The 18,983-nt window shown below is 44.2% G+C and overlaps 2 protein-coding genes across 7 annotated transcripts in view; one reads left to right on the forward strand and one right to left on the reverse strand.

The window, feature by feature from the left end:
- Positions 1 to 1,351: 1,351 nt before the first annotated feature.
- Positions 1,352 to 16,561, reverse strand: DRAM2 (DNA damage regulated autophagy modulator 2). 2 transcript variants are annotated; one of them, XM_030000541.2, is made up of 9 exons: positions 16,500 to 16,561; positions 13,131 to 13,227; positions 10,519 to 10,676; positions 9,759 to 9,826; positions 9,054 to 9,193; positions 6,401 to 6,578; positions 3,199 to 3,281; positions 2,112 to 2,204; positions 1,352 to 1,694 (listed from the first exon to the last, which is right to left on the reverse strand). In XM_030000541.2, the coding sequence occupies exons 3-9, from the start codon at positions 10,647 to 10,649 to the stop codon at positions 1,587 to 1,589; spliced, it is 801 nt and encodes a 266-aa protein (XP_029856401.1). In that variant the 5' UTR covers positions 10,650 to 10,676; positions 13,131 to 13,227; positions 16,500 to 16,561; the 3' UTR covers positions 1,352 to 1,586. The 2 variants fall into 2 exon arrangements, with proteins under 2 accessions (XP_029856401.1, XP_029856403.1); XM_030000543.2 differs by lacking the exon at positions 2,112 to 2,204.
- CEPT1 (choline/ethanolamine phosphotransferase 1) overlaps positions 15,821 to 18,983 on the forward strand; it is a 32,207-nt gene continuing 29,044 nt past the window's right edge. Inside the window, exons 1-2 of one of the 5 annotated variants that reach the window (XM_030000525.2) lie at positions 15,821 to 15,940; positions 18,349 to 18,750. In XM_030000525.2, coding sequence (XP_029856385.1) covers positions 18,355 to 18,750 — 396 coding nt within the window. In that variant the 5' untranslated portion in view covers positions 15,821 to 15,940; positions 18,349 to 18,354. Of the gene's footprint in view, positions 15,941 to 15,970; positions 16,062 to 16,556; positions 16,646 to 16,884; positions 17,118 to 18,348; positions 18,751 to 18,983 lie in introns of those variants that run through there. The other 4 variants (XM_030000526.2, XM_030000528.2, XM_030000524.2 and 1 more) reach the window with 4 other exon arrangements.

Below are 18,983 nucleotides of genomic sequence, written 5' to 3' on the forward strand. Positions count from 1 at the left end.
CCAGAAACTGGGGTTTGCATATTGCCTCATTGGAGAGCGTGTAGCCAAGTGTGTGAGTCTCTAGGGAGGCCCTGAACCTTAGGGATTTATCAGCAGCTAAAATATACCTGTATGTAAAATATACAGAAATCTTCCCCAAGCTGTAGAGCCCTTGGGGTCTCTGTGACTCCATGTTAATCGTATCTACTTGTCCTTGTACTCCACTGGCTTCAGTAATTTGGCAGTTTGTTGGTTCCAAAGCTTGTTTTCACCATGTGGATGGTCTGAACTCTGGGCTGAACCACGCTGCAAACAAAGCACAACTGCGATGGAGACATTCTATTTTAATCTGGGAGAAAGAAGTTTCCCAGGGTAGCTGCTGGGATTTCCAGGAGGCCTCCAGCTTAAATTCCTCTCCTGGTCCTTTACCTGCCCCTCCAGAGAAGGGAAGATGCCAGCATAAGCTCTTTTGGCATGGGAGGAAACACATGCTAGAGCTGATGTAGCTGTAGACTTGAGCAATAATTTAGGAAGGAAGCTGAGCTAGTCCTGCTAAATAGGGCCCAAAGGCAGCTATTGGTAATGTATTCTGTAGGTCTGTGTGTATCAAATATCCCTTTACTTTGGTAGAACTAGAGCAACTGTGTATTTTTAAGGCTTCTGGCTTGATCTGGACATGACTCCTGTGTGGGGGAGGTTGTCCCTATGAAAAGACTCAGTATGAACACCCTGGCACGCATCTGGGGTGTCTAGCACTGAAAGCCTTGTGGAGCTCAACCTCTGGAGCATCCTGACAAGCTGCAAGGTCAGGTTAAGGGCTGGCCACACCATACAACTGCTTTTGGAAGCAGCAAGAGGAATGAGCAGCTGGCGCTTGGGTTGGAGACTGTCTCAGGGGACAACTAGGGACATCAAGGCTACAAGGACATGTGTCATGCTCTATGCTTGTTTAAGAGTCAGCGCTTCCCCCTTGAGCGAGCAGGGCATGGGCTGCAGAGTCTGACTCTTCCTAGGCTTGTGCAGTAGGGACACTCTGCACATGGACTCTTGGATGAACCTGTCCATCATCAAGCAACTGCTGGAGGTGGGGAAGGAAGGAAGGAAGGAAGAAATTTAGAGCATTTTCCTTGCAGGTTGTTCAAAGGATGAGGTGGCTTTGGGGTCCTTCCACTCTGGCATAGTGTGCAGGTCACGGGTCAGCCCCAGCTGCCCTGACGAGGGAGCTGCAGGTGCGGAAGGACGAGGCTGGGGCCTGGCTCTAGGCTGGGGGCTCCTTGCATCCAAAAAGACTTGGCCTGAGGAACACTGGAGAGGGCAAGGGAATGAGGGAAGTAAAACTGGGTGTGGTGGAAGAGACGAGGAGACACAACTCTTTAATAACCTTCATTTAATTCTTTCATGACATTGGCATATGAAGAAATGTTACAGGCTTGTTTACAATACTGATAACATTTGCATTGCTCTGTGGGTTAACAGCAAAGCCCTTTGTGTCAAGTACAATATGATCACTTCATACCTTTTTTATATAAAATAAATGCTTAGAAATATCAACCATTATTGCTATTAAATTCCTGAGTTATGCTGAGAATGTGTTCTCTTCACCTTCATTAGATGCTCCCCGCTATCAGCAGTGCCTGCTCGTCAGTCACAAAGCTCTGTGGTGTGTTATAAAGGGTTTGTCCATGCAAACTGACAACTGCACGCAGGGAAATTTTCTATGTAGGAAAAAGGAAAGAAAATTTAAGTTAGCAGGCTTGTCACTTGCTCAGCATGGGCAATTTCAGTAGTCAAATGAAACACCAAAATGCAGATTGGCTTCACAACTATAAGCCTGACTCCCAAGGTGTTCTCCTGCACTGACTCTGTTGTTTGCCTTGCAATCCTAGGGCAAACATCCCCTGTGATTGTGACAGATCTTGCAAGTGAAGCTGGTTAAAGCTAGTCTCATGCTGGAGTCTGTGTGTTAACACAGTAGGCATAGATCCTACTGAGGAAGAGAGGACTGCTTAGGGTTGTTCATGCTACAGGTCTTCCAGCCTTGATGATTGATAATACAAGGCAGCCCATCTTGCATCCTGTTGGGATATTTAGAGCTTTGAGAAGCAGAGCACTTAATTGTAACTTCATTTTACCTGAAAGTCACGGATATAGGTGAGGAAGAAGCTGAGAAAGGAGAATGCTAACGACCACTCTGAGACGGTACTGATGATGTGAGCTGTGTAGCCCTGTGTAATAGCGAGAGGGGGAAAAAAAAAAAAAATCAGTGTGAAAAGCTCCTCTTGAACCTGCAATGGCACAAAGATGGCTTGCGTGTATGACATCCTGCATCCAAAACTATTCCCTTTGGAGAGCAAAATTTCTTAGCCTGTCTGGAGTCTGTAAGAATGAAGTGCTGAACTCAGCAGAAGAGTGAGAATGACCAGGAAAGCACCTGCTCCACACAACTGGGATGACCCCCGCTGGGAATTTAATATCAACCTGCAAAACCTGAAGGCTTAATGGACAGCTTGGCACGACTAACCGCAAAACCCCTTTACAAAAGTAAGGTTCAAGGCCCTCCTTTGGATGTAAGCAGACTTCTGAGAAGCTCCTTATGCTTTATTTAAAGGGAGGGGTGGGAAAAGCCCTCAAAACCAGCCTGCATAATATTGCCTCCAATAAGTGCCACACCTCCAGCAGTGCCTGGAGAGGATGAGGATGGCCAGGGAGACAGGCAGAGCTATTAAGAACTACATGCCCTTTCTCTGTCCTGCTTGGGATCCTTCACTGCCCAGCACTTAGCACTTTGATGGCAGCTCTATCACTTGTATCCTTGGGCCTTTTTCTCCTCCTAACACCCACCTGGCAGCAGTCAGGAACTCTGCTTTGCTGCAACCAGCTGGCATGTGAGGTTCATTATTTACAGTTACTGTATAACAGTGACCAGGAATTGCTGATTGGCACAGCCCAGACAGGCTGGTAGCTTGACATCTCATTGAGGCAGTTCAATTACTGCCCACCAGTGAGATTAATTTAAAATAACACTTGAAGCTGCAACTGTTCTGCACAGAACAGTACTTTAGCAAGTAGCTGGATACCGGCTCAACTGGTAAAGCTCACTTGTCCTCTCCCATCCCAAGTATGTGCACACAACCACAGTAAGTGCCCAGATGCATTTGTCACTGCAAATAATGTAGCTGTTTTTTGTTCTCTGCTTATTTTCTCCACTCAATCACTTACTTTTTCCTGTGGGTCCCAGTGCAACTTCTGCACTAGATTTGTTCCATACAGGCCACTGTATAAAACAACTGAGGAAATAAACACTGCAAAGAAATATGTTAAGGAAGATTCAAGACCAAGAACAAGCAACTTGAAAATTTCAGATTTGGCTCTGCATTGTGTCAGGCTGAGGCTGTGAGGAGATCTCTGTGTGTTTTCCCCAAGGTCTCCTCAGCATAATGAACGGTAATGGTGACATGGACTGCTTCACATCATTCCCTTCAACTTGTAGGTTGTTCCAACTGTCTAATTACTGTCACATGAAAAGGCTAATTCTAATCTAAATCGATTATCTTTGTTCTCTGTATGCTGCATGTTGTCATACCTCCTTGATCAAATACAGGGTCCTTATGAAAGCATTTATACTATGATCAAATGTGAATACTTACTTTCCATTTTGAATTTCTTTTTAGTGGCATTTTCCAGGCTAGTAGTGTCTAGACCTCTTTCTTCGATTGCTTTTCAACTACTCAACCACCTTGAATTCTTGATATGTGGGTTACAGATTGGAATACTATACCACTTGCAGCAGAGATGGTTGTTAGCTTTTCTGTTTCCCTCTTAGTTCACTCAGGGTTTGATAACTGCTTTGGTACAGCAGCCAAGGAAAAACCCACATGACAATGATCAAATGAGGGATCAGAGACCTGGGCTCTTTCTAGAGTGATTGAGATGTCACTTTTTCAACATCTTACAGAGGGAAGGTATGCTACATCAGTGCTACTGCCTTTATAAATGAAACTTGGAGCATTAAGTTATAGAGGATCTGATTTTCATAGGATTAAGATATTAACTTCTTCAATCATTAATGAGATTAAACATCAAGAGCCTTCTGATGTGGAAGATTAGTTTTGGTGGTGAACAAGGCTGAACTTACTGGCACAAATATGTCTTTGAAAATCCAGACTTCCAAAGCTTATTAAAAAATTGATGTGAGCGGTCCAGGGAGCTCTGGTTACTGATCTGAATGCAAGATACCCAGTTCTCTGCTAATTAAAATGTACAGCTTTAGTAGCTGTTAGTTACCTGCCTGAGTTATTACTGCATTGGAAAGAATTTAATCATTGTGATACCAAAATAACTGGCTTCCATTCTCCCCTCGTTACAAAGCAGGTAATTAACTGCGTTGGCAATTCTGCTGTTTCACTCCAGCAGAGGATCAGGAGTATTTTGATAGAACCATAGAATCATTTAGGTTGGAAAAGACCCTTAAGATCATCAAGTCCAACCGTAAACCTAGCACTGCCAAGTCCACCACTAAACCATGTCCCTAAGCACCACATCTACATGTCTTTTAAATGCCTCTCTGACAAATGCCAGGGTGACTCAACCCCTTCCCTAGGCATCCTGTTCCAATGTTTGACAACCCTTTCAGTGAAGAAATTTTAACTAATATTCAATCTAAACCACCCCGGCACAACTTGAGGCTGTTTCCTCTCGTCCTATTGCTTGTTACTTGGGAGAAAAGGCTGACACTTACCTCATTACAATGACAGCGATAAGGTCTCCCCTCAGCCTCCTTTTCTCCAGGCTAAACAAACTGAGTTCCCTCAGCCACTCCTCATAAGACTTGTTCTCTAGACCCTTCACCAGCTTTGTTGCCCTTCTCTGGACATGCTCCAGCACCTCAATGTCTTTCCTGTAGTGAGGGGCCCAAAACTGAACACAGTATTCAAAGTGCAGCCTCACCAGTACGAGTACAGGGGGATGATAACTTCCCTAGTCCTGCTGGCCACACTATTTCTGATAAAAAAGGTATGTTTCCTTTTGCCTTCCAGTACTAGTTACAATCATTTCACCTATGGCCACAGACTTCTCCCTGTTACCATCTTTCCCTTATTACATTATGAGCTGTTAATTTAGAAAATACTCTTGACAATTTCCCTTTTCTTCCCCTTCCATACATATGTGTGTATGTATCATTATTTCTACAGCTTTCTACAGCTTTACTTCCCTCTAATTTTGGTTAGACCACGCTGGTTCAATAAACCTCTACAGATTTGGGGTTTGTGGGTTTTTGACATCTGTAAAAGGCTCTTAACTTGCAGCAGATCGTATTGTTCCATTTTAGTCTTCCCCAATTGTATTTGGCTCCTAACTGTTCAAAGCTGAAAATCTTGTTCTTTCCTAGCGCCAAAAATTTCTGCTAGGGACAGCAATTCTCTAAGTCTTACAGATTACTTCCTTGCTCTGTGTCAAGCCTCCTCAGCAGGTAAGGGTCCTTCTCGCTTCTTTATAAATAACCAGCCTGTGCCCCAACTATCGCTTCTTGTCTGACTAGTACAGATTGTATAATCTTGCAGTAGCAGGAACGGGAGCTCTGCGAGATGCTCCATCACTGGGGAATGGGGCGTATGGTTTAGTGTTGGTTTTGGCTGCCAGCCTGGAAATAAGTGGAATTGGTGGGGATTAAATTGGTGGCCTTGATTCAGCTGCAAAAGAGACAGCATTTAAGCAATGATTTTTGCACAAATATCTTGGTTTTTGAACTGTAGGATGGGCAGGGGAGGAGATCAAAGGTCAAATCTCTCTTCTGACTCAACCCTGGCAATATGCTCCAGAATTGTCTCTCTGACAAATGCCAGCACTTTAAACCTGCTCTGGGAGCCAGCTGGCACAGTGCAGGACTGCTGCACGTAGTTAAGTTAGTATTTTCTCTTGTGCTACATTCTGTACTTCTCTTTTAGTTGTATCCAACTATAAAACTTGCTGCAGCATTCCTGTCACCAGGGAACAGACGCTTTTCTTTCTTACCTGGCTTTTTTCCCCTGTTAAAACCACCCATCTCTTAAGTACACTTCCCTTTTTCCCCATCTTTCATAATACACAGTCAGACCTCTTTGTGATAAACTCTTATTTTGCCATTTTCAGTCTCTGGTGTGTAGAAGGAAAGAAGAGAAAGGGTGGTAACCATCCCTCTTACCTTTTTTTATCACCCAGTGACTCACTTGTGGGCTTAACCTGGTAGTTCCCTTTTTCCTAAAGTTGCCAGGTTGCAACACAGACTATGAATAGATAGCACGATACAAACTGTACGTGTAAAGATGACAGGCCTTCTGTGGCACAGCCTTTCACATTGGTAGGTTAAATTAATGTAGATGCAAATACTGTCATTTGTGAAGGCTGCTCTGTTTTACGGTGACACTGCATTGCAAAAGGATACTGCTCACGATGCTTGAACAACACCAGAGTAACATGGTCAGACGGATCCAAAAGATATCTTTGCTGTGAACTTCTGGCTGCATCAGGTAGGATAGGACGGTCTGAACCAGCATATAAATGGCTCCTACTCCAAATGTCAGGCAGGCTCCAACCACGTGTATGTAGTACAGAATACATTTCTAGGGAAATAAAGCACTGCTTGTACAGAACCTGGTTTCATTTTAAACTCTGAGAACAATTTTCTTCTGTAAACCTTCGGCACTCTACCCACTCAGTTACCTTCTCATATCCCAAGCTAAGCAGTCCTGGAACATGCCAGTACTTCAGAGATTTTTCTTGGAAACCCCATACAGATTTAGCTGGAAGCCAGCACCTGCCAACCCTCTGTATTGCTGCTTTTGTTAAGCTCTTGTGGCTAAGTTACAGGTCACAGCTATATCTTAACTACAGGAATTTGCAAAAGCTGTTCTCATTAGCCATAATGGACAGTAATACAGAAACTGGATGAAGGAATCCCTGCAGTTGGGCAGGTAATGAGAGTGACAACAGGCTACCTACTAAGCATTTCTAGCCCAGGAATCTGAACATCTGTGAAAGATAATGCAATACGGGATAAACATGACACAGTTCTAGTACCCAATATGGGATTAAAAATAATGAGGTTTAGCGCTTCCTTGAATTACTCTAGTTCGAATAAGCCTCGTTTGTCAAATTAGTATCTTTCAATACTCAGAGGGAACAAGTTTGAATCAAGCAGTAATAATTCTTACCTTAAAAAACACTATAGGAGAATCAACTGTCAAATAGTAAAAATCATTAAAACTAGAAGTTATTCCAAGAAAAACAACCCAACTTAAAATTTATGCCCTGAAAAATCACATTGTGTTCAGTCCTTTGCTCTGTGTTATCTTGCCAATTGCACAATGCAAGGCCTGGCAGCCTCCCTGCACTCTGATCATGCAGGTGATCTTTTATGCCCTAAAGCATGAGACTGCATATTTTACTGAGTAACTATTGAGATCAGGAATTGGAGTCGCCCTTTCCTCATAATCTCCATGCGTACCTTACGTGTACAAATTAATTTGAAGTGCTGCATCCACAGTACAACAGAGGTGGGAATCTATATTTAAATAGTGAATAACCAAGTTGCAATGGCGTGTGGTGCAAAATCATGTGCTGTTCAGTGATGAGGTGTCATCAGACAGAAATCTTTGCCCTATATGAGAGGAAATCAATAGCCACAGCTAGAATAAAGCAATAGTACTGGCTGAACAGCATGAATTAAATCTCCCATGAGGATGAGCCCCATGCTATTGCTTTGACTCCTAGCAGTGAGAGCTGTCTGGAGCTCTCTGCATGACGGCTGTTCCCATACCCCTTTTGTTCACCTTTGTGTATTTTCACACTTCAGTTGTCCTCAGTAACTAGTGGATTCCAGGGGGCTTTGGCTCCTTTTGCCTCTGGGGTGGCCCTCAACCAGTCCTCAGCATCACTTGGGTATGCAGGTACATCACTTCCAATTTTTCTCTTGCTCAAGATTAAATGTTACACAAACTAGTTAACAAATTAATATGCACCTTCTATATTTTGATTATCTTGAAATCTACAAAAAGTAGACATACCCTCTCCTGACCAGTGGCGGAGGGAAATGATGGAGCTGAACGCAGCCTGGAGGCTTTTGCTTGGTGGATGTGGTAGGGGAGGCTGTGACCTCTGGGTATAGCTAGGGCTCTAGAAAAAAGTAAATAGATTGAGGCCTCTAAAAAAAAACAAACCCTACCCAAAATGAGTGTGCTGAGGTTTCTAAGGGGCTGCTGAAGCACTTGGAGAGCTGTGCTAGGGTAAAAGGAGAAGGGCAAAAAGGTGGGGCTTTCCAGGAGCTTTTCCTCTTTGCTTTTCCCCAGCCCTAATCCAGCAGGACACCGAGGTGACACTGCAGCCTCTAGTGGCTAAAGGCACCACTACAGATCTCCAGAAAACCCAGCAGGTAATTAATATGATGAAGCTGGCAATTGTACAACTGTCTTTCATGTAGCAGCCAATGATGTAGAATATGGCCCTGCTGATGGTGTGATATGTGAGAATACCAGATTTTTTTTTTTGGAGGGGGTGGGAATTGTTGGGGAGGAAAAAAAATAGAGACACTGGGATGGAGAAATTCAAAAGCTGATTAACACTGCAGTATTTTCAAGAACTGGTACCTAAGAGGGCAGATTTTTCAGACCTGGACTTCTTGTGGGGTTGGGTGTTTTTGTTGGCTTTACTTCCAGTTGTAACAATTTTTGAATATTAGATACTCGCTTCTCCTGAGTCAAAATACAATATAGTTGTGGTCTTTGAAAGGCCTAGCTCCAGATTAAAATCTTCTATAAGGAGATCCAAGATGAGTTTTCTTTCTGGAAAACTTGTGGGGTTTTTAATGTTTTGAAATTTCATGAATGGCTGCTCACAAGTCCCAGTGGATAAAGCAAATAAGAAATGATTAAGCAATTCTACATCAAAACTTATTTTTTTAATAGTTTTCTGTAGAGAATTTGACAAAAAACAAGTTTGCCCTAAAAAGTTTTGCTTTCAGCAAAAACCCCATGTTATCAGATAAACAAACACACACACAACTCTGGACAGCTTCAGGACATTGCAAGCAAAGCACAAACCTGGAAATTCGCAATAATGCAAAGTCCAAAACAGCTCATCAATCCTAGTGTAAGGCCAATCTTATTAAGCTTGATGATCTTGGATTTTTCTGGATTCAAAGCGTAAACTTGTTTATAACGGACGTACATGGTAGCCATACCTGTTAATGAAGAACCCAAATGCAGTAAGATTCTCAGCTGATGAGTAGACTGTCCCTTTTGAACTGGGAAGATGCCGAGTGACAGAGGCAACTATTTAAAATACAAAAACTGTCTTATGGTACACTGAAATAGGAAAGCTGAGACTCTGGAAGTCAAAACAAATAATATAATGGTAAACTAAACAAGTCAACTTACTAGATTTTTCTGATCTCTTGCATTTGAAAGACATACTAGGTTGTTTTTCCCCCTCTCCATAATTGCAGCACAAGTAAGGTGACTGCCTTGAATTTGCGTTTCTATTTCTCTTACTAGCCTGCTGGGTTTTTTTAGACACATTTTTAGCCTTCTGGAATCTGCAGTTGTCATGCTGGCTTTGTGGATAACATCACTGCCATGCACTTTCCTCTGAATTGCTTAAGATAATTAAGATTGATTGCTTAGAATTTAGTTTTTTACTGAGAATTATGGGCTGTCTAATGATCTGAATAAGGACATTAAATTGTTTAAAGCTGTGTGCGTTCCAGAACTGCCTGCAGTTTGCCAAGGACAGCTTTCTATACTCACCCAAGAAAGCCGAAATATTTAACATGATCCCAAATAAGCATCTTTCAGGAGGTATTGTCCCTGTATCACTGGAAGAGATAAATGGGGTGATACGTATCTATCTATACTAAAAATACTTGCAACACAACTTTACTTATTTCAGTCTACAAAGGAACCATAAGAAACAGATTTGTAAAAACCCTCCCAGATATTTTCACTGAATTTCTCATTACTGAAACCATACTGTGCTAGTTTGAGCTGTAGAAATAAGCATGATAAAGACACGCTATCCTTAGAACAAGGAATGAACATGCTTGGTATAACTATTCCTTTTATACTGATGTTGATTCCACAAAAGGTGAATAAAGAGTATTAAAACTGGAAAAATGAAGAACTTGGAAAACTGAAAGACCAAAACCAAGGCATACAGCTTTGATGCAATGCCGTTGGAAATACAGATTATAGTACAGATTTACTGGTGCAACCAAACCTGGTGACAGCAAGACACTTTACTCCAAACAGAGGGTTGGAGATGCACCCCCAGTTTTCCTGTTCATCATCATTTTAAGGATATATTCACACAGCCACAGCTTAAAGCTTAGCCTTTTGCACAAAAATAGACAGCATTAAATAGTGTTACACACAAATAACTACAAACAGCTAGTAACTTTAGAACTGGAGCTGTTAGATAAGAACTGCTGTTTAAAGTTTGGAGTTGGGGAAGAATTCACAGGAGTGAGAGGCCAATTCAATACTGTGGTACAGTATGAATGTTACTGACCTGATGTAGGGCACCAAAGGGTCGACGTGGTGTAGGACAATTGCAGTAATGTATGAAAACACAAAAGATGCAGCTGACCAAACAACCAAAGCCACAGGCAAGAAAGAGAGGCCTTGCTGAAACCACCACATTTCAGTGCTGACTTCTAACTCTGAACACTGTAAGGAATCAAATACGAACGTTTATTATTCATAAAGGTTTTGCTTTTCTTGAGGCAAGCCGCTTCAAGTACAGCAATTTGATATTGCTCGCAGTCCTGTCCTGCAAACGCAAAGTGAACATTTCACTTCATGGCACACTAGCAATCATAAATAAGCAGAAATAACATCTGGAAATGTTAATTCTGAAATTCTTAGAAGCTCATGACAAAAGAAACCAGTAGTGTCACTTTACTACATGTCTCGGCATTTGTTGCTGCCAAAATTAAGGTCAAGTGGGTCATTGTGAATAACTGACTCTATTTCTTCTTACCCTTGTGTCATAACACCATGCTAGAATTAGTGAGGCTGACAGAGAACGTGTCCCAATAGTGACAGTTTAACTGATAGGGGCTGTTGTGGAGCCTCTAACTTCCATTAACAATCAACTGGGTAGACGTGGAGGAAATGACCTAAAATTACTTTAATATCTGCACTCATTTACTACCTGTCATGCTGTGTGACTCAACATCTGTTATAAGCATAACTTAAATAAGCTTACAGATATCTATGAGCAAGAGCTGACTGCTGCCAGCCACAGCCTTCAAACGCAAGGGCTACTTGTTCCTGGTGGCAGTAGAGCAGCTACTGTATTTTTACAGATGGGAGGAAAAGGTCCATTTACAGTGGAGTGAAATGGCTAACTCTGTTCTTGTGCTATCCAGTTCCATTAAGTCCCAGCCTGACAGCAAATCTGTGTCTCTACCTCCGGTTCTCTAAGAGCAATAATGTGCATCTGTGTCACCCTGGTGAGCTCACGCAGAAAGAACCATGACTCCTCTCTACTCTTGCTACGAGAGGGAAGTAATTTTCTATCGGCTTCAAATACAAAGTTAAACACAGCTGATTTCAGAATCCCAAAATGGCTGCGGTGGGATGGGACCTCTGGAGGTCATCTTGTCCCACCCCTCTGCTCAAGCAGGGCCAGCCAGAGCCAGTTGTGCAGGATGGCTTTTGAATATCTCCCAAGGATGGAGATACTACAACCTCTCTGGGTAACTTGTGCTGGTGCCCAGTCATCCTCACAGTGAAAAAGTGTTTCCTGATATTCAGACAGAGCCTCCTGTGTTTCAGTTTGTGCCCACTGCCTCTGGTCCTGTCAGTGGGTGCCACTGAAGAAAGCCTGGCTCCGTCGTCTTTGCACCCTCCCTGCAGGTAGGGAGATGAGATCCCACGTGAGCCTTCTCTTCTCTAGGCTATACTTGCCCCTGCGTTTTATGCCATTTTACTGATGGCATTCCCTTATGTGTACACTGGTAAGAAGAGTACATAAAGTGTTTAAGCACAGTTGAAACTGGAGACTGTAAATGGAATAGGATAAGGGTGAAGAGCAGATAACAAAGAGTACAGATCCAAGGGCTTCCAGGCAAAGGTCAAAAAGTATGTGAGAAAAGCAAAATAATGTTGAGACAAAATAGGAAGGACTGCAGCACTGAGAGGTTTTAGGAGGTGGGCATTGCCTAGAGTGTGAGAGACTGAAAGAAAGGAGAAAGGGAAAAGGGAGAAAGAGATAGGAAGCACCAAGACTGGAAAGTCTCATGAGAGGAAAAAAGAAATTGAAGCAAAAGTGGGTGAATCTTGCAACAGATCAGAGCTAATCAACTCCTTTGCATCTCACTTAGGAGACCTCAGCACTCTTCTGATGTGGATTTACTGCACACAGCAGGTATTTGGTCACTGGCAGACCTTTGTCATATCTCTTTGCTAACCTTTGCCAGCCCACGTCTGGGAGAGCTTGTGGAAAGCCAGGCTGTTAGATTCATCACATAATGCATAACAATGCATAATGAGAATTGCTCATTTACCAGAAACTGGTGTCTTGTGTTTGTGCTGCTTTTAAGCCTAGAATATCAGTGGTTCAAACAAGAACACATGAGCTCTGGCATGCTCCTGGCATGTAACAAAAGCCAATTCTAACTGATAACCCTTGAAAAGAATGTACAATTACATCCTTGTAAAATTGAAGGTTCAGCTGCTTGTAAGGAAGGTGTTAGGTAGCAGATGAAGGTGTCTAACAGGAGATGTAGTGAATAAGAATAGAGTATTAGGATTAAAAGTGCTTGCTTTCTTACCCTTAAGCTTTCATTTTTAAGCTAAGTATAACATTTGCCCTCTAATGTTGACTTTCATTTTAAGACTAATGCAGTAAAAATAGTAATTAATATAACTTCACAATCCCATCTCTTGTATAAGTAAATTGGGAATTTGAAAGAGAAATGCATATTTTGCACGGCATTCTCTTGTTACAGATGTTACATGCCTGGGCATGTGATTCAAAACTTCAAGAAGTCAGTCTGATGCTTAGATTTTACTTTTTCTTTAGCATTTAAATGTTAATAGTGCCTTAGCTTTATTTCTGAGCTAATAGATTTTTGCCTGAAAACAAACAAACAAACAAAACAATATGCCACATACCTGAGAACAAGGGCATCAAAAGAAATGTCACCTCAAGGGGAATCCAAAGTCATCTTTCTGGTGAAGTTCCACATTCGCTTCATTTTTTTTTCTAAATCTTTGAGATATAAAGGAAAATAATCAAGATGTGAGGTACTTCTATACCTCTTACTCTATAGTATTTATTCTCCTTCTTAGCATCTTCTATTAGTCATTGCTGCTGACTGGACGTTGGATTAGATGGACTGTTGGCCTGACACAGTATGTTTTTCCTATGTTCCAAGTGGTTTAAGGTGTGAAGCTTGTGTATGGTGGGATGGCAGAAATGCAGAAAAGCAGGTGTTTAAGACTTTTTGATTTATAGAAGTTGTCTACACAAAGATTTCACTTGAAGTGAGAAGCTTTTAAGAAAAAAAAAAATGAATGCAACCATTTTAATGCAATTGAAACCAGTGCCTACGATCACTGCTTTCACATAAGGAAGAGGACAGAACATGGAGTTGTCCTGTTTCATTGTGGACGGGCATCCCAATGTGATGCTGGTGCTAGGCTAAATATGTGGCAGGATAGGTGTTGAAGCAACCTGAATTTAATCAGACATCCCACAACTCCTGTCTTCTCTTCACATGAGAGAAGCTGTCAGAGAGGAGATACTGTGCGGCGTTCCTGCTAGCTCGTGATATTCATAAGCTTGCACAGATGTCTGCAACGTTCAGGTGCTGGTCAGATGCTGCTTTGGGATACTGCTGCCAGGTGGATGCAGTGGGACTGAAGCTATGTGGGGGTAAGGCTCACGGGCAAAACAGATTCTCCACCTGTTGGGAGTATCTGCCTGCCTATGCAGATTGATTTACCTGGACTAAGGCAAGGTTAGTAAAGCAGAACAGCTATTCCCGACTTCCCCCCTGGATATTGCTCTTATTACATAATAAATGTGTCCATGCAGGCAGGGCTCCAGGGCAAGCCCTGCTGCAGAGAAGCCCTCAGTCAGTCAAGACTGGGCATCTCTGCAACCTATGCTGTCATTCTCCCAGAGCTAAGGCCTGGACACAAATTATCCTCATTTTCATGTGGTCAGGCATAAAGAGCAGCATGGTAGCTTCAGTTGCAAGCAGAGAGCTCAGGTGAGGCACGACTTTTCACCGTGAATATAGCTGCAGCCTGGTACATCCCAACAGCACAGGAATTGGAGCTGGTTTGGGCTCTGTAAGAAAACTGCAGCTCTGGTCCTCTTACTTTCCCAGACATAAACCCCCAACAAACTCTCCTTACACTTAAAAAACTTTTTCCCCACTAAATTCTCTTTCTTAGCTCTGTCAAGATCTTCCCTGAATTCTTATCATCTCCCTTCATCTTCCTGTTTAAATTTTTTCAGTGAAATCAAGTCTTTTCTTCACGCTGTTATGTGGGCAGACTGTATATACCAAACACAGGCTTTGTTCTGTGCAAAGCACTGTGTACATTTATGGCACCATCTGCTCCAGGCCGTAAAAACTTCACACTGCTGTAGATACACCGTGTCACTGCCAACTCACAGGGCTCTGAACATGGAGCGTCTGGGCAAGCACAGGCGCGTAACGAGGCACCTCAAATCACTGGGAGGCAGGATGGAATTGCCTTGCAGTTTGCCAGCTGGAAGGTCCTGAAGTAAATTATTATTAACACCTCATCCTGTCCTATTGTTTTCATCAGTGAGAAAGAAAACACTCAACCTCCTTGTTTTTTCACAAGGTCCTTTGCCAACTGATTATACAATGGCAATGGCTAGCCTCTCTTTTCAACATAACTAGGATTTTCTTAAACATTATCCTGATCTGTAGGCACTTTTGTGTCCTAAGGGGGTTTTTAAGCCCCAGATTGAGTATCACAGATCTTTCCTGCAGTCGACATTATCACATCATCATCAAAAGCAAGTCAAGGAAGTGTTTCAAAAGCAAAAGAGATTTTAACCATCTCTGAGGTTTTTCTTTTAATGCAGGAAGTGTGCAGCAGCACCCTGCACATGCTTGAGTATGCGGAATAGAAACTACAAATGAAGATGAAAGGTGGCCAAGACCACTAACGGCAGAAAGTTAACATTACCTAGAATGATAATGCTGAAAAGATGGTCAAAGTACGTGGGGAAAAGGGAAATTTCTAAATTAATGCTGATACCCTGATTGTCAACCTGCCTCTTCCCTGCTCTCTCAGCAAGACAGGCAGAGATAAAGCCAGCCCTACTAAGGGATACTCCTTTTTCTCTCCAGCAAAATACTCCAACAGAAACAGTGTTGAAGGAAGAAAGAGAAAGTGATTTGCCGTGTGCATTCCTAAGTAAGCACAAAGGTTGAACGGCAATGAGTCAGAAAGGGACTGAACATGTTCATTTGAGCAACTTACTGTCAGGGTCAAACTGATAACAACAGTTAAAGGTTGCTAATCCTCCATGGACGAGAAGTAAGAAAGTAGGAAACATGTCACCTTTGTTGTTCCCACTGCAGGGTAATGACAGGTGACTCATTTTGAGGTGTTTTCTTGGTACAGACACCAAAAAAGCTGCTATTAAATCTTCTGGGTATGGGGGTCAGCTTCCAGAGAGTTGAAGCAAGGATCTTTATGCCCTCGCTAAGTCCCTGTTACCCAGCTGGGGAAGCAGCAGAATGGCGTGGTGCCAAACCAGAGCCAGGCACAAGATACCATGACATAAGGATGTACCAATGCCTGTTTTAGAAACCTGGCATACCACGATACTGGCCTGTCGCTACAGCTGACTGAAGAGCTCAGTGTCCAGGATGAATGCACGCTACCTGTCAGTCCAACCTGTCTAACCAGAGAAAAGCAGCTAAAAATACGTGAGTACTCGAAGCAGAGCACAGGAGACAGTTTCCCACATTACAGCTGGGGAATCGAAGCTACTGCAAGGTCACAGAGAGGGACTGGAGGTGCCCAGTGCATGGGGGACAGCTCTGCGTGGTAAGAGAGAGGGAAAAGGGACCAGGATGGAGGAAAGGTTTAGGACAGCAGCTGGGCACGAAGGAAGGGGGGATGGAGGGCAGAAAGGGGAGACCTGAGGGCAGAGAGGTGAAAGGACAGCGGAGCTCGATGGGGGGCCACGGGGGCAGCAGGGAGAGTGATGGGGGGGGGGTCACTAGGGCTGAGAGGGGGGCACGAGGGCGGGTGCCGGGGAGGTTGTTCGGGGAGGGAGGGGGGACCCCTGAGGCAACCGGGCTTCTCTAGGGGCGCTGGGGGCTCCCAGGGCGGCCGGCGGGTCGTTACGCGCGGCAGGGGGGGCAGCGGTCAGGGCTGACAGGGGGTGAGGAAGGAGGAGGCCGGGGCTGACACCGAGGGATACCGGAGGGTCGCTGAGGGGAGGGGAGCCCGTGCGCGGTGAGCTCCCCCCCCCCCATTTACCTCAGCCGCTCCCGCGCCGGCCCCGCCGCGGCCTCCCGCCGGCCCCGCCCCGCCCCGCCCCCGGCGCGCGCCGGTGCCACCGCCCACCTCCTTTCCGGCCGTCGCAAAAGGGGCGTAAAAGCGTTGCCCGGTGTGGGGAGATTGAGGTAAATGTCGGGTTTCCCTCGGTGGCGGGTGGGGTGTGAGGGGATGGGGTTCTTTTTTCTGGCTCTGCGCGCTCTTCCCTGGTGGGACGGAGTCCCTGAGGGAGAGGGGCGCCGTGCGGGTGAGGGGGGAGGTCTTTGAGGTCGGGCCTGGGCCTGTGCTGCGGGTTGGGCCGGGTACCCCCGCTCGGCCTGGGTGCGGGTGGGTCCTGGCTGCCTCCTTCGGGCTGGGGGCGAAGCGGTTGTTTGGGCCGAGAGCTGCCCTTGTCCTCCCTACCGTCCCCTGGGTGTTTGCCGGCGAGCAGCTAGGCCCGGGTGAAAGTCCTGCGGAAGCCGGGCAGTGTGGGGTCTGTTCTGGAGGACGAGGCGGTCTTTGGTTGAGTAACCCGTCAGGAAGAGAGGAAAGGCGTGTAGTTTTCTGCACGGGAGCTAATTTTTCTGGTCATCCAGGACAACACCCGCAGGGGCCTCCTAGGTGACTAAGTCTGCTTTCCTGATAAACGAAGGGGTGCAGGTCTGCCTGCTCCCAAACTTATCAAGTTCCTGCATAAGCAAGGCCCTGTTTGCTTGCTTTCTCTCCTCCTGCTGCCAGGACTTTCTGAGGCTGGCTTTTTACTGTTGGAAATTCCCTTAATTAAGCTGTGGAGAGTAGAAATAGAGCACTTGTTCTTATGCCAGTGTTGACCTTTGATTTACATAGCTTATTTTCCATACCTGGTACGTGTGTTGCTGATGGCTTTAGAGAGAGCTGTCATCTTCCCCTCTCTGGCTTCATTCTGCTAGACTTCACAACTAGGTTTTTGCTTTTTAATTTTTTTTTTCTGGTTGGCTTTTGTAGATAAATAGCAAACTTTTCTTTTTAGTCTCCTTTTTCTACTGCTTCTCCTCTAGTTTGTGTGGAGAGTTATGTCTTTCTGGTCACCTGCCTTCAAGGGAGATGGAACATTGTGAGGGTCCTTGTTTGAGCTAGAAATGCTGTTCCTGACCCTGTGTTTTCTCTTCGCAGCTGCCCCATGCTGGTGTCTGTAGGCTGTCTTTGACTAGCTAAAGCTCTCTAGCTCCTGCATGTTTCTTGCATATCTTAAAAGTTAAATGGACAATGAGCTTTCACCTGAATTGGGTTAAATTTGGAGAAGAAAAAAGTCACAGCAAAACTGCAATAAGGAACAGTGATCTGAAAAAAATGCTTGTAACTGCCTTTAGGTGGTTGTTCAGCTTCACCAAAGAGGCAAAGGTTCTTCAAACTAGTTAAACTGAAAACACTAGAAATACAGAGAAATCTTTAGTGCCATCGGTTGTTAAGCTAGTGGGGTACATCTGTTATGTACAGCTAGCTCTCCTCTGAGAGAGATGCGCGGGGACTGACTGTGCCTTAGTCTGTAACGTAAGTCAGTGATGTGGTATAAGTTTCTACTGCTGATGAAATTAAGGCTGGTGGCTGCAGGATATTTGCTTCAGTAAGCAGCAAGGAAAGTAAACAAGTGCAACTCACCATCTTATAACTGCATTGAGAACCCTTGTTTTCTGTCTTTCCCTCAGCAATTCTCCAAATATCTGTCTTTTCTAAGGGAGAACTCTTATAGAATCTTCTTGGTTTGCTGATGGCAAATGAAATGCTCCTTAGAGCAGCGCCTAGAAACTTTTGATATCTTAAAATCTCATTTGTGCTCTTGGTCTTCAGTATGTTTCAACCCTTTATGTTGCAGGATCTTATGATTCTCCGTAACAGCTGCTACCTGCCAAATAAAAATTCTGAGGCTGCCCAATCCATGAGTGGGCATCGAAACATAAAGAGGCGATGTGGGGAGTCGCACCTGGAATCCCCTGCGGGCTGTGGTCATGGTCCCGCTGCTGGATGCGTGTTAAGCAAATTAGTTCAGTTGCCTACACCTCCCTTGTCAAAGCACCAGCTGAAACGGTTAGAAGAACACAAATATCAGAGTGCCGGACGATCCCTGCTTGAACCCCTAATGCAAGGTTACTGGGAATGGTTAGTTGGAAGAGTTCCAGCCTGGATTGCCCCAAATCTGATCACCGTCATTGGACTGTTAATAAATATATTTACAACTCTGCTATTAGTATATTACTGCCCAACAGCTACAGAACAGGTAAGTTATGGACCTCCGACAATCTTTGTTTGTAGTTACTGTCATCTAGTAGCAGCTGGCACCATTTTCTGGTGGGTTCTCATCTTTGTGGAGAACTGTTTTGCATTGACCAGTCTGCAGTTTTCATACATTCAAGCTATTCTCTATAAATGTTTGTAATGTTTGTGCCTCTATGTGAGTGCTTGCATGCAAAAAGAGCGTATGTGGATTTTGGGGTTAGCATGCTGCTTGCT

The sequence above is a fragment of the Aquila chrysaetos genome, chromosome 24 (genome assembly GCF_900496995.4).
Source record: "Aquila chrysaetos chrysaetos chromosome 24, bAquChr1.4, whole genome shotgun sequence".
In the NCBI taxonomy this organism is placed as follows: Eukaryota; Metazoa; Chordata; class Aves; order Accipitriformes; family Accipitridae; genus Aquila; species Aquila chrysaetos.

Excerpts from the sequence above, each read along its gene's own strand:
- DRAM2 (XM_030000541.2), bottom strand. The coding sequence starts at position 10,649 with ATGTGGTGGTTTCAGCAAGGCCTCTCTTTCTTGCCTGTGGCTTTGGTT. Across the intron at positions 9,827-10,518 it reads CCTTTGGTGCCCTACATCAG|TGATACAGGGACAATACCTC; the intron begins GTCAGTAACATT and ends TATCTCTTCCAG. Across the intron at positions 1,695-2,111 it reads CCTATATCCGTGACTTTCAG|AAAATTTCCCTGCGTGCAGT; the intron begins GTAAAATGAAGT and ends TTTCCTACATAG.